This window comes from Lacerta agilis, chromosome 3, assembly GCF_009819535.1.
Source record: "Lacerta agilis isolate rLacAgi1 chromosome 3, rLacAgi1.pri, whole genome shotgun sequence".
NCBI classification, from domain to species: domain Eukaryota; kingdom Metazoa; phylum Chordata; class Lepidosauria; order Squamata; family Lacertidae; genus Lacerta; species Lacerta agilis.
Genome location: NC_046314.1, coordinates 63386461 through 63399025, shown reverse-complemented (window position 1 = coordinate 63399025; position 12565 = coordinate 63386461). Strand labels below are relative to the sequence as shown.

Here is a 12565-nt window from a genome sequence, read left to right as displayed (position 1 = left end):
AAAATCAAATCCCCTCTTCCTCCCGAAAGAGCTGTACTGATTTAAAATAAGTTACTAGCTTTGTGGTGCTTCCTAAAGAATTGCAAACAAAAAATCAAATTCACACACACAAAGAATTTAACTTTCTTTGATAGTAATCAACTACTAAGCAAAATATAAGCCCATCTGCTCAGCTACAGCTATCTGTGAACAAACAATTTATCATTTTTGTTGGTTTTGCATTAATGACAGCTGCAGGGTTCTGGCTTAGCTTCAAGGTTTCTGCAGAGACATATAGAATGACCCATGTGTAAATGTATCTGACAAATGCCAGTGTCTGGTTCAAGAAGAAAGAGAAACATTTAGAGATATATATCAGCAGCCAACCATTTGTAAATTGAGGCTGGAACACATTTATGCAACTGGACTGGTGTTTAAATAAAGTAGGGAGAGATTAATTGAATATCTTGAGCTTCTGAAGTCTGACTTACAGCTTTCTAAGATTCAGAAGATTGATTCATTGCAAAACCAGATTTGACAGGTATTTGCATGGTAACACACATGTAGGATCCAGTCATGCTGTTGTGTCCACAGAAAATCTTCCACTAGGACCAGGTAAAATGAGTGGAAAGCTTACAATATATTATATTAGTGGCTTGAGCTGGCCAATTCTCTCTCCATTCCCCACCCTGCTTCTGCCTGTACCATCTCAGTATGTCATACATTCTGGGAACTCATGTATCCTTGCCAGGCCATTTTGGTGGGGCGTTTATGCAATTTTTAATTTTATTCAAGCATTTGGTACACTGCTTTTCATCAAGAAAAAAGATTGTAACAGCTCCTATATCCACCCTCCTTATACTATACTAATTTTATGCACCTGTGTACTCCTCTGTGAGTTACGGATGGACAGGCTCTGGCAGATTGAGTGGTTGGATGGAGCCCTGTATTTCTCTTTCCAGCAATTCCTGCAGCCAAGCTGGTGCCAAACCTATTACTCTGCTTTCCTTTGTACCACATTGGTGAGGCCAAGAGGAGGGGCGTCTTGTCATCTGGGAAGCCTAGGACCTTTATACACATTGCCCAGGCTTGGGCCCCGGGAGGCGCAGCAGTTTGACTTCACCCTCAGAGGGAGTGTCTAATGATCCCTATCCCAGAGTTAACAACTGCTGTATTAGGATTTTTTGCTTAGGGGAGTTGATCTGTATAGAGGTGGTCTACTTCAGTGGTTCCGAAGCCTTTTTCTTCATGAACCATTTGAAAATTGCCGAGGATCTTGATGGACCATTCAGTGATTTTTCTGCTTGTTGTAGCAATTGTAATGCACTGTGCTAGATGCTGTATGACTATTAACTTGTATTTTATTGCTTCTTTTATTTCTTACAAATCCAGTGCTAGTCCTACACAGAGTAGACCCAATGAAGTTGACAGACATGACTAAGTTCATTCATTTCAAAGAGTTCCTCTGTGAGGAACTTAGTTGGATAGAATTTAAATTGAAATACAATATAAGGTATAAAAAGCAATAAAAATACAATTAAAAATCAATATGAATATTTAATTCACGGCTGTACCACCTCCTGTCTTCAAACACAAATTCACAGACATGCCATCATCCACCTGAATGAAGCTTGTGGACCACTGGCTTTCCATGGACCACAATTTGGGAACCCCTGGTCTACTTTAAATGGTCTGCAAGACACAGCAGCAGCAGCAGCATTAGAAAAGCTGGAAATTCAAAAGGAAACTATTAAATACTAATTGTTGTGGTTTGCATAAAGGAAATATATATATATTTAGAGTTCCTATAAATTGTATTCATGAACATTTTGTTCTATGTTCATATTGCACACGATTCCATTTCCCCATGCTTTTTAACCCTCAGAGTGATTCCTCTTTTTTTGCCAAGTCCTTTATTGTATGACAGCTTATGCAAGTTAACGTCTTCCAAATGTCCTTTAAACTTTTTGAATGAAAAGGTTTACTTTGGGAATAAATATTTGAGCTTTTGCATGAAAAACACTCCAGCAAATGTACATTAACTCACACACATTATAATGTGTATATACAATGCACTGCAGTTTGGATTACTGTTCTGGGAGTTGCAATTTTGACCACACTTGTAGAAATATTTGACTGCAACTGATTAGTTACACAAACAAATTGGTTGCAAACCAACAACGTACAATTATCCAGCTACACCCCAACAGCCATTTTCTTGTCACCAAATGTTTCTAAATGGAAAGTCTGCTTTTCCACTTTATGTTGCCTGTAATTCAGCTTATTTTTCTAAAAGGTGGGGAGGGGAGCACACATATCCAGGAGAAAGAGCTGTCAGCCATGCAACAAAGATACTGCAGTAAAAATCTGGAAATCAAGGATAGTGTTTGGAATAGCGCATCAAGCTTTGCTGGTACTTCAAATTGGTTTAATTCTTAATGAATTCTGTTTATGAAACCTTGAGAGTTTTAGTTTTGCAGGATGCTTGAATCCAAACTCTAGAGCCTCTTACCATAAACAAGTGGTTTGCCTCACCCCTTTTAGTCCACCAACTCCCACCAAGTTTGCAAAAGCAATTTATTATGGCATTTATATCCCACCTTTCCTCAGAGCTTAAGGTGGTGTACTTGGTTCCCCCCCCCCTCACCATTTTATCTTTACAACAACTCTGTAAGGTAGGTTAGGTTATGGGACAGCAACTGCCCTAAGGATACCCAGTGAGCTTCATGAGAGAGTTGCAGATTTGAGCACTTGTCTCCTAGGTGAAATTCAACTGGCACTTTTTGAGCAAGTGTTTTTCCTACGTCTTAGCTGCTGTCACAGTGCTTTACTTCTGTTGCTTTCTTTCCAAAAGCTTTGCATACAGCCTCATTGTAAACAGAAGAAGCAGATTTAAACTTGGATGCCCTTAATCCTGCTCTGTAGCTCTTAAAAGCTCATAGTTCTCCGAAGGAACAGGTGAAGATTTAGTAGACTATCTTGACAGGGTTGTGCATTCTGTTATTAACATGCTTTCACCATCCTAAGGATACCCTCAAATCATCAAGTAGATTTGCCTACCACATCCAGGGGTCAGCAACCTTTTTTAGCCATGGACCGGTCCACTGTCCCTCAGACCACGTGGTGGGCTAGACTATATTTTGAAGAAAAAAATGTATGAATTCCTATGCCCCACAAATAACCCAGAGATGCATTTTAAATAAAAGCACGCATTCTGCTCATGCAAAAACACCAGGCAGGCCCCACAAATAACCCAGAGATGCATTTTAAATAAAAGGACACATTCTACTCATGTAAAAACATGCTGATTCCCGGACCGTCTGTGGGCCGGATTGAGAAAGCGATTGGGCTGCCCCCGGGCCTTAGGTTGCCTACCCCTGATTGACAGCATGAAATTTATCTGAAGGTAGAACCAGTTTCTTATAATGTGTGACCAGCAGACAAAGCAATTAGCAGTTTTTATTAAGTCTCTCTGCTCCACCCAGTTCTGTATTACAGGGGTCTAGAAAATGAACCATATTTTTCTTCAAAAGCGTCACACTGCTCTAACCAAATCATATAATTGACAAAAGAAATGGACACCCAGTATCCAGAAACTCAGTGATGCAATTTTTGAGGATTAAAATTGAGTTTATTTTCAGGCACTTGCCATATGTTTACCAGATTTCAGACAATTGTGTGGGATGGATTGTTGATAAGCCTCTGAATGAACGGAAGACCGTGGTGCCTGCCTGGAGTTAATGCAATCAAACTGTTTTCAATATGCAATAGATGTTGGAAGGGAAATACTGTGCATACTATCACTCACACCAATAATAGTCATGAGAAACAATATTACAAAATTATCTGTCAAAATAGTGTGCTCTGTTAACAATCTGTCAGCATAAACTTCATGTCAATGCATTTTAGATTTCTGAAAGCGCGCCAAAGTTTTAACATCCAGACTAAGGTATTGTGGTGTTTAATTCACTGCTAGATGTCTGCTCCTGCAAGGAGGCTTCCCAAGCCTTCCTTTTCACTGCAACTTCCTAAGCACATCACCAAGGGAAGACCTAGGATGTGCTGCAATAGGATGGGAGAACTGCTTAAAAACTGACTCCAATTCTTCCCTCTACTGCACTGCCTTGCTCCACTTTCCAGTTTTTTCCCCTATGTGTCCCTGGTTTTTCAAGAGAGGTTTTTTTTGGTGGGGGGGGGGCACAGTAGGAAAGAGAGAATGAGAGGTACCCTTGCATATATGCTGTTCTACTTACACAGCGCTGGATACTTGACTGACAGTGCCAACTGCTGACTAGAAAAAGCAGGAAATACATCATCCAATAGACAATAGTATTTTGGTTCCTCCTGTTAACCTAACACTATAATGCAGTACAGTTATGTTAAAGTACTATCCAAAAAAAGGGCAAAGCTTCTTTCAGAAACCCAATACTGTACTGAACCTATGTACCGGTACATTTTTTTTTTGAAAGGGAGAGTTGCAGGCCTGCACTTAAAGATTTACTTCTATTGGCTGTAAAAAGAAAGAAAGCTTTTTGACATTTGGTATACAGTATTGAGGGGAGTACAAAGCAGTAAGCCAGAAACTTGAACTCAATTGCACAGACCAATAACAGTGAGATAAATGAAGTTATGAACATTTCACAGCTGTTTGGCCACATGGGAAAACAACAACACTTATTTTCAATTTCTATAAAATTCCTGGGCTATTTTATGAAATGAGAGATCCTGCATTTGAAACCCTAGCTTCCCCCAACCCCAGTAGGTAACACTGAAAGACAGCGCAGACATTCCCAGATAATTTTGCTTGGTGCTACAGCTGTTGAATTCAAGAAGCTGCAGTATATACCCCATAAACTGCATTAAACTGCATCAGATAGCATTATTCTTTTAACGTTGATTTTCTAGGCTGATACAAGTGAGGTAAAGCACCTTAAATAGTGAATCAAAATATTTAAAAGTGAAAAAGAGATATTTCTGTATCATTTCCCCCTACCTACACTCACTAGTTAGAATGCAGGCAATAGCATGTCTTGAAAAACATTCCTTAATACTGCCACTTTACAATAAATTAGTTAGTACTGGTTTTTGTTGTTGTTGTTTTTTTAAAAAAGTTCTTGCTTTGGTTTTTTTTTTTATTACAGAAAGGTTTCAAGAAATATTATATTTATTTGCTTTGGTGTATTCCAATATTGTTGCAGAGGTACATGATAGGCATTCTTCAAATTCATGCTTGTCATACTCCAGGAAAACATGGAAGCTGCAGAAGTCTGGAAAATAGAAAAAAAGTTAAGTATTTGAAGAATTCCTTTTTTCATTGTTTGAAGAAACATGTCTTTTTTTGATTCTCTCTCAAAAAAGGATATCAGACTGCAAATTATCTGTAACATTACTGTGCTTGAATTATTTTGCCTGGAGGGTAAGTAAAGCAAAACACTTAACTGTTCTACATGGTGTAGTGTACTTTCTCCTAATATAGACAGATCCCTAATGTATTATCCTACAGGGCTGTGTATGTTAGAGCAGTGAAGAAAAAATTATTCTCATCTTTCATATTTATGTCAGTGCAGCTACTCGAATCTCATACACAGAATAAGTTTGCGAATGCCTTTTTCTCAATCAGAATAATTAATTAAACTATTACCAATGCTACAGAGAATTATTACCAGCTAAGGTCCAATTCTACATATTTTTTCTGCACCCTAAATTTCTGTCCCAAGAGTACATCATTGATCCTTGGAATCTGAGGTTCTGTTATGTGATTGTGGCCAGAAATAAAAGGCATGCAGCAGCTCACTGCAGCCAACATGCTACTACCCTGCAGGCCAGGGTGGAGATTTTTTTTCACCCCTGAGGACTGTATTCATTCATGGGAAAGTGGTTGGGGACCATATGCAGTGGGTGGTGCCAAAGCCTGAAGTAGGTGAGACAAAAGCCCATTCACATACACTGTTCTCTTTCGTAGCTTGGCTTCCTTGCTGTGTGCTGAGAAAGGAGCACAGCGAAGAAATGTAGAAAGGAAGAGATCACCAAGTGATCATCTCTCTCCATTGTGAGCTCTCTACAGGTCAAGTAAGGAGGAGGTGAAGGAGAAGGGATATGGCTTGGGGGGGAAATGAAAGAGGTTGGATTAGGAGACTCGTGGAGCAGAGGTTCCGCATTTCAGCTGTAGGCCATTAAAATTGTGTTTTCCGCCTCCCCTGGCAATTCTGTGCATGGTGTCACTGGTTTCTTTTATCAGATATAGATGTATTAGCTATCATTTTGTAACTTCAAGGCTTGAAAACAGTACTGCACTCTGAGGAGGTGCCTATTATGATGGTCTGCAAGCTTCAGATTGGTGCAGATCATCACAAGCTGATCCTTTATTTTGTGGGGGGAGGAGAAATGCTGAAAGCACCAATGTTTCCAGCATTACCTTCTGGGTTTATGATCAAAGTGCTGGTTATGATCCACCCTTAATGTCCTAGTTGCTGTTGGAGTGACTGCCTCTTCTCTTACATCCCACTGGTATCTCTTAAACCTGATGCTTGCTATACTCTTATTTGAATATGCTGCTTGCATATACACCCATACCCATAAGCAAGGACAAGTGCATTACATTCCACTCGCACCCTGCATCCCTCCCTGTCACCTTCCACAAGTTGGAGGGCCAAGTCTAAAATGAGGGTTGGGTGTGTGTGTGCTCCTTTGCACATGGAGGCATGTATAGGCCAGCAGCATGTCTGAATAGGGCTTACGTGTACACTGAGTTTATGACCACAATGTCTGTAGAGATGTGGTCTGAACAGTGGCTCTATAGTTGTAGAATTCCCTTCCCCCTGAGTTTATCAAAGTCCAAGCATATTTCAGGAATGTAGGACTGGGTGATCCCAAGTAGCTGAGATCTTAATAACTGCTTTCCAAACTCTTTAGCACTTTATGTGCAATTCAGAGTAATTAAAATCAATGGTTGTTTTGCAATTGACTTTAATAGCATGCGACTACATCCTTGGAGTCGTCTTAAAATAATCCACGGTGAATTTGCAAGGAAGGCATAAACTTGTTTATTCAATACTTGCTGGAATTCTCTGAAAAATTCAGGCAGTACTTTTTGTACTCCCTTTAACAAGAAGCTTGAAATGGGAACGAAAAGTGTAATTGCAAAATGTACCGGTACTTCATAAATCCTGGGCACAGAAGGTTACACAAAAGGGCTTTTGATATTCCTATAAGAGAAGCTGGACCAAACATAATATTTTAATTTTTTATTTTTATTTAGCAGCATTTATATAGTGCTTCACCATCCATAAACTGTAAGTGGTTTACAATGGGTGAAGAACTGGATGTCACCTATAAGATTTTCTTTAGCCAATATCTGAATTGTTGCCATATTATGGAATGTTTTAAATGCTGATGGGCAAGATGTCGGTAACTAAACTTAAACTATGGTGAACGGAGTGGAATATCAGCTTAACTCAAAGAAACCTGTGTAGGTGCTAAGTACAGGAAGAGCTGTGTGATGCTGTCAGGAATTGGGGAGGTTCCCCCTCCCCCCGCTGAATCCTTGGCATGCGAGATATTAAACGTTGGGCCTTATTCAAGCACAACACGAGGCTCTACCACTGAGCTATCTTCCCCAAAGAGGTTAGAAAAGGTTGGGGTAGAGAGCAGTATATATATTTCAATAGTGAATTAACTTGGTGGAACATATTCCCCCAGCCTTAATTCCCCATCTTCTAGGGATACTTACTATATGTGGTGAGGGACACAGCAGGCTACCTCTGGCCCTCCCTGACTAACCAAGTCTCAGCTGCTCTCAACTGTAGACTTAACTTAGAGAGTCATGCAATTTGCTGGACTTCGCTGGATCCTGTTTCTTCCTCCCCACCTCCTCCACCCCATGGTGAAAATGAGAACTACCAATAGAAAACTGATGGAGCATTGGAGGAAATGATAAGCACTTAGTTGTATGCTTTGGAAGGTCAATCTAAATTCACTATCAGCAGTAAAACATAATCACATTCAAATTTAAATAAATAACATAAGTGATTTCCTATGAAACATCCTTGATATACCAATTTATTAAAGATTTGGGTATGACGTGGATGAAAGCCACAAGATGTGAGAAAAGAAACATTAAAAGTCCATTTGAAATATCTTCAGTTCATTACTACTGTCAAACACCAAAGGGACTCATATTTAACAAGAACTTCCACTCACCTTATTTTTGTGCTTTTATTAAAACAACCCCTTGACTTGTTCCGTTTCAGGGTCCAGGTCAATGTCATAGAAGCAAGGCCTTGTAGGCAATCCTGGCATTGTGCTCATCTAGGGGAACAATGAACTAGAAGTTACGGTCCTGCAACTGTAAGCTGATAACCACACTGTGCATATATACCCATGATGAAGTGAAAGACCATATTGTTCTTCGTGGGCTCATAATTTCACATGTATTGAAATGAAAAGAATCAAGCCATCTGTTACTCCAATCCCTTTTGCTAAATCAGGTTCAGAAACCTTAAACAGATTCACTTATGCCTCAGATTGCTTACAAATGTGTACAAGAACTTATGGAAAAGCAAAGTAAAAGCTATACTGTGTGAAACCCTGTGGTGCAGAATTTTAGGAAATGGTGCATTCTTCAGGAGGAATATGGCAAAGGAAGTAGGAATGTAGATAGTTAACAACAAAGAAGACATTCAGATAAATGCTGTACTAACGGAGAGGCCTGCTTCTCTAGCCAACACACATTTGAAAATGAGTTATCAATACCTAGATGTTAATTAATGCACATGTAGAGGTTATAGGCAGACAACAGCATTTTCAACATCAAACGTTCTGTAAACAGAAACAAACTTCCATAAATAATAAGTTAACTCATTACACAAGTAACAACAATATTATACAATATTTTATGATTAGTTGAAACTAATTTTGGCCCTGATAGTGTAAAATGGTTTAGATTAATTTGTGTGTCAGTGAAAAGAAAAAGTTAACTATATGAAGGTTCAACACAAATTCTGCAGATGTTCCTACATTTAAAATTATGCTGAATGAGAGGAATGCTTAACCCTTCCCAGCTTCCCCTGCAAATACCCTCCCCATTTTATCCCATCCCCATAAGCTCTGAAACAGGAAGGTAGCCCAGCTGGAGGAAACAAGTCCCTTGGGAGGCGTTTGCAGGAAATTATGTCTCTCTCTCTGTGTGTGTGTGCAACAGGGGGCTAAGCACTTCTCTTTCCTTTCCATGAATTTTTCCTGCAAGTTTTCCTCCCCTCCATTCCCGTTATGTCAATCCTATAGGGTTGGGACGATACATTTGCTAAGAATGTCTCTTAGCTCCATTCTAAGATCATAATGATGGGAAACAAGACCCTTTCTCTCAGTGCACAAGCTGTCGCCGGCAGAATTCAAAACCCCTTACTAAAAACTAGATTAATACAGAATTAAAGAGAACCACTGCCAATTTAGAACAGCTTGCCAAGCATAATCTCTTGAAATAAAATGTCTGCTTTCACTAAACGTAAAAGATTTCTTTTTTTGGCAGAAGTGGGAACACCACTTGGAACCTCCAGAGATACACATTTAGAGCATGTGTGCAGCGCCTCAATTTGGATTTGGATGCCACGCAGCTAATTTTCCTTGAAAACAGAAGCTGCCAGCTTAAGCATGCTTTCTTAAAAGTGTGCTTAATATGTTTACGGTTCAATTCTCAAATTCATAGCATGCCATTGTTTTGTTAAAACTAATGATACTTTGTTGTTTTCTAGTTGAAGTTAAATCTATTTCTTTTTAGGTTATTCCAGAATAAAAGATTCTGTCAAATTTCCCCTCTGATTTTTGTGTCTAAATGAAAAGTCTAAAACATTTCAAAGTGCAGGTTTTGTGCCACAATCATCTCTAAACCAAAGCCAATACATTTGCTTTTACAATATCTCAGAAAAGTGGGGTTACACAGATCGATACAGTATCTTCTAATCGCCTCCTTCCCTCAGCACTGTTGCCCCTTTCCAATCAGCAGTGGCAATTTATAATTTAAAAAATATTAACTGCAGAGCTCCCATTTATTTGGTTCTTAGTTAAGGGCTTTCTGCAGGCACTGCTCATACATATTCATTGTCCAGTATCAGGGCTCTTTATTTGGCCCCCAAGTCCTCTCTCCAACAAACCGTGGCCACCTGCCCCACACCTGTTGACACATATAAGGAAAACAGGTAAAAGCGTGGCTGCAAAGGAATAGTTGGGAGCTTTAAAGGGTGCTCTGCTGATCGCTCCTTGCCAAAGTTAGGCATGTTCTTAGCGTTGATCAGCAGTCCCATAGAGATCAGGAACGCTGTAGAGCAGCCAGTCTTCCCTAAGCAGGGCTGGCTGTAAATGCCAGTCAGCTGAACGGTGTGTATAGCCAGCCCCCCTGCAGGGAAACGCTTCCTTCAGCAGCATGGTTCAGTTTCGCACTGTGCAGGCAAAGGGTGTGGGGTTGGAAATTGCTGCCAGTCACCACCAGCAGTTGCAAACCTTGCCACCTTTACCCACAGTTTAAAATTAAGCCATGCCAGCAAAGGAAAACACTGCATTATGGTGACGTCAGCTGGACCCAGTTCCTCAATCCTGTCCTGTATGTCAATAGCAAACTCATTCTTCAAGTGTAGTTCCTGATATGGGGGTGCAGGGGAGAAACCATTCACACACAAGAAGAAGGTATCAGTAGGCTTGAGAGAACTCCAAGCTTTGCAGAAGTACAGAAATGTTTTTAATAGCAAACACAGAAGGAAGAGGCATCACAAGAATAACTGAATGAGATTAAGCTTGCTCAGTGGGCATGGGATGCTGTCTGACTTTTAGGCTGATGTAGGAACGGGAGAGGGAGGGGAGAGAGGATGAATGGAATAGAAAGAAGTATCCTGGAAGAAGGCATGGCTAACTGGAACCCTGGACAGCTCCCCACACTGCAACGTTTTGTTGCAGACATCACTTGTGGAGAAGAATAAAGAATTTGGTGAACGCAGAAGGTCCACCTGATATTCCGACGCTTCAGCAAACCCTGCCTGCATTGGACAAATTGCAGCCACAATTAGCAGAAGAGCGGGTTTTTATTTTACCTTTTGAAAAATGGAAACATTCTCAAACGACAAGGTGCACCACAGCTTCAGCACAGTGAAGTACACAGTACGCATACTCTGCAAATAAGCATATTTTCCCCAATAGTCCTGGGACTTTAATCAGTTACTTAAAATGGCCCAATAGATTTGAGGTATCGTGTTCCCATAATAAATGTCAGCACTCCTTGTTGTACTCAGTATGACTGGGAAATGGTTAATGCTTAAGTAAAAGGAGAAAAATTATGTGAGAGGGGTATAATTTAATTAGGCTTTAGTAGTATAGTAAAGGGCATATATACTAAAGCTATTTTCAAGATGGAATTGGTTGTCATAGGCAATCCTCACAAAGCTCCCTTTCCTACAAAAATATAAAAACAAAATCCCAAAACCTCAGATTGAAAAAACAGATGCTTGGGGCAGGCAAGATGAGGCTGCCTTGGAAAAGAGTCAAGATTTTAAGAACTCTAATAATTTCAGACTTTCAGGCAACATTCTTTCCCCAAAACAATTGATAATAACTAAACAATTCTTTAAAAACTTAATCTTGCTGTATACATTTAGTACCTCAAATCAAATACATGGGTTTATGAAAGCCATTAATCACAATTTTAAGCAGTTGGGGTGGGGTGGGGAGATTAATAATGCGCTTTTCTGAAGTTCTACTTGGATTTGACTACATTTTTAGCCAAAGGTAAGAAGGTACTACTAAAACCACCACCACAGGAACCAGATTAGCCATGAATCATGGATACGGGGGGGGGGATGCTATCAAAACCCCACCCTTCCTATCCAGGTATTTGTTCAGAGATACTTTATAAAAATCAGTTTCATACAAAGATATGTAAATATTTAAATAAAGAGTTACTATGACATTTCTCAAGTACTAGGCTGGGCACAAGTGAGATTCATGAGCTGCCGCAATCCATGCATTAATATAGTGAATTTTACAAGCATAGTAACATTTGAAAAGCACAAAATACATTGTGCCAAATAAAGTTAAGAGATGCTTCTATACCCTGTTCTCTTTATTGTAATCTGTTATGTTTTTAATATATTTTAAAATTGTTATAACATGCCCTGGGACATTATGGTGAAGGATGGGTAAGAAAAAGAAGTAGCTTATATGTAGGAAATCAGAGTCTTCATCTTGAAATTAAGCAGTTTGTGTAAGAATTTAGCAGTGTCTGTTTTTAGCCAAATTCTGGGATTAGAACACAGTTGGGGTCACTTTTCATCTGTCACTGCACATCTGTTAGTAACAAGCTAATGACAAGAAAACTCATTTATTAGGCCTGTTAATGTGAAGAAAACTAATTGTTCCCTGAAGTAGCAATTCCTGAATACAAATGTTCATATTTAGCACTAGTCCCCTAACTGCTTTTCTAATAAAATATTATTTTACTATGTTTTTTGCTAAGCATCCAAATAAAATTGTTTTACTAGAACAGCCAAAGGAGGAAACAAGTGCCTATGTAATCCCAGCCACTGTAAAGAACATACTTCTTCCA

General features: G+C 39.5%; 1 protein-coding gene and 1 long non-coding RNA gene across 2 annotated transcripts in view; one reads left to right on the top strand and one right to left on the bottom strand.

Annotated features, from left to right (window-relative positions):
- Positions 1–5125: 5125 nt before the first annotated feature.
- Positions 5126–12565, bottom strand: part of MTHFD1L (methylenetetrahydrofolate dehydrogenase (NADP+ dependent) 1 like) — a 106171-nt gene continuing 98731 nt past the window's right edge. The window contains exons 27-28 of the mRNA XM_033143991.1: positions 8179–8286; positions 5126–5246 (exon numbers count right to left, since the gene is read on the bottom strand). Of these exons, the coding sequence (XP_032999882.1) occupies positions 8197–8286 (90 nt within the window). The 3' untranslated portion in view covers positions 5126–5246; positions 8179–8196. The remainder of the gene's footprint in view (positions 5247–8178; positions 8287–12565) is intronic.
- On the top strand, positions 5168–8514 carry LOC117043858. Its single transcript, XR_004426244.1, has 2 exons — positions 5168–5264; positions 8229–8514. It is a non-coding gene; the product is annotated as an uncharacterized LOC117043858 (long non-coding RNA).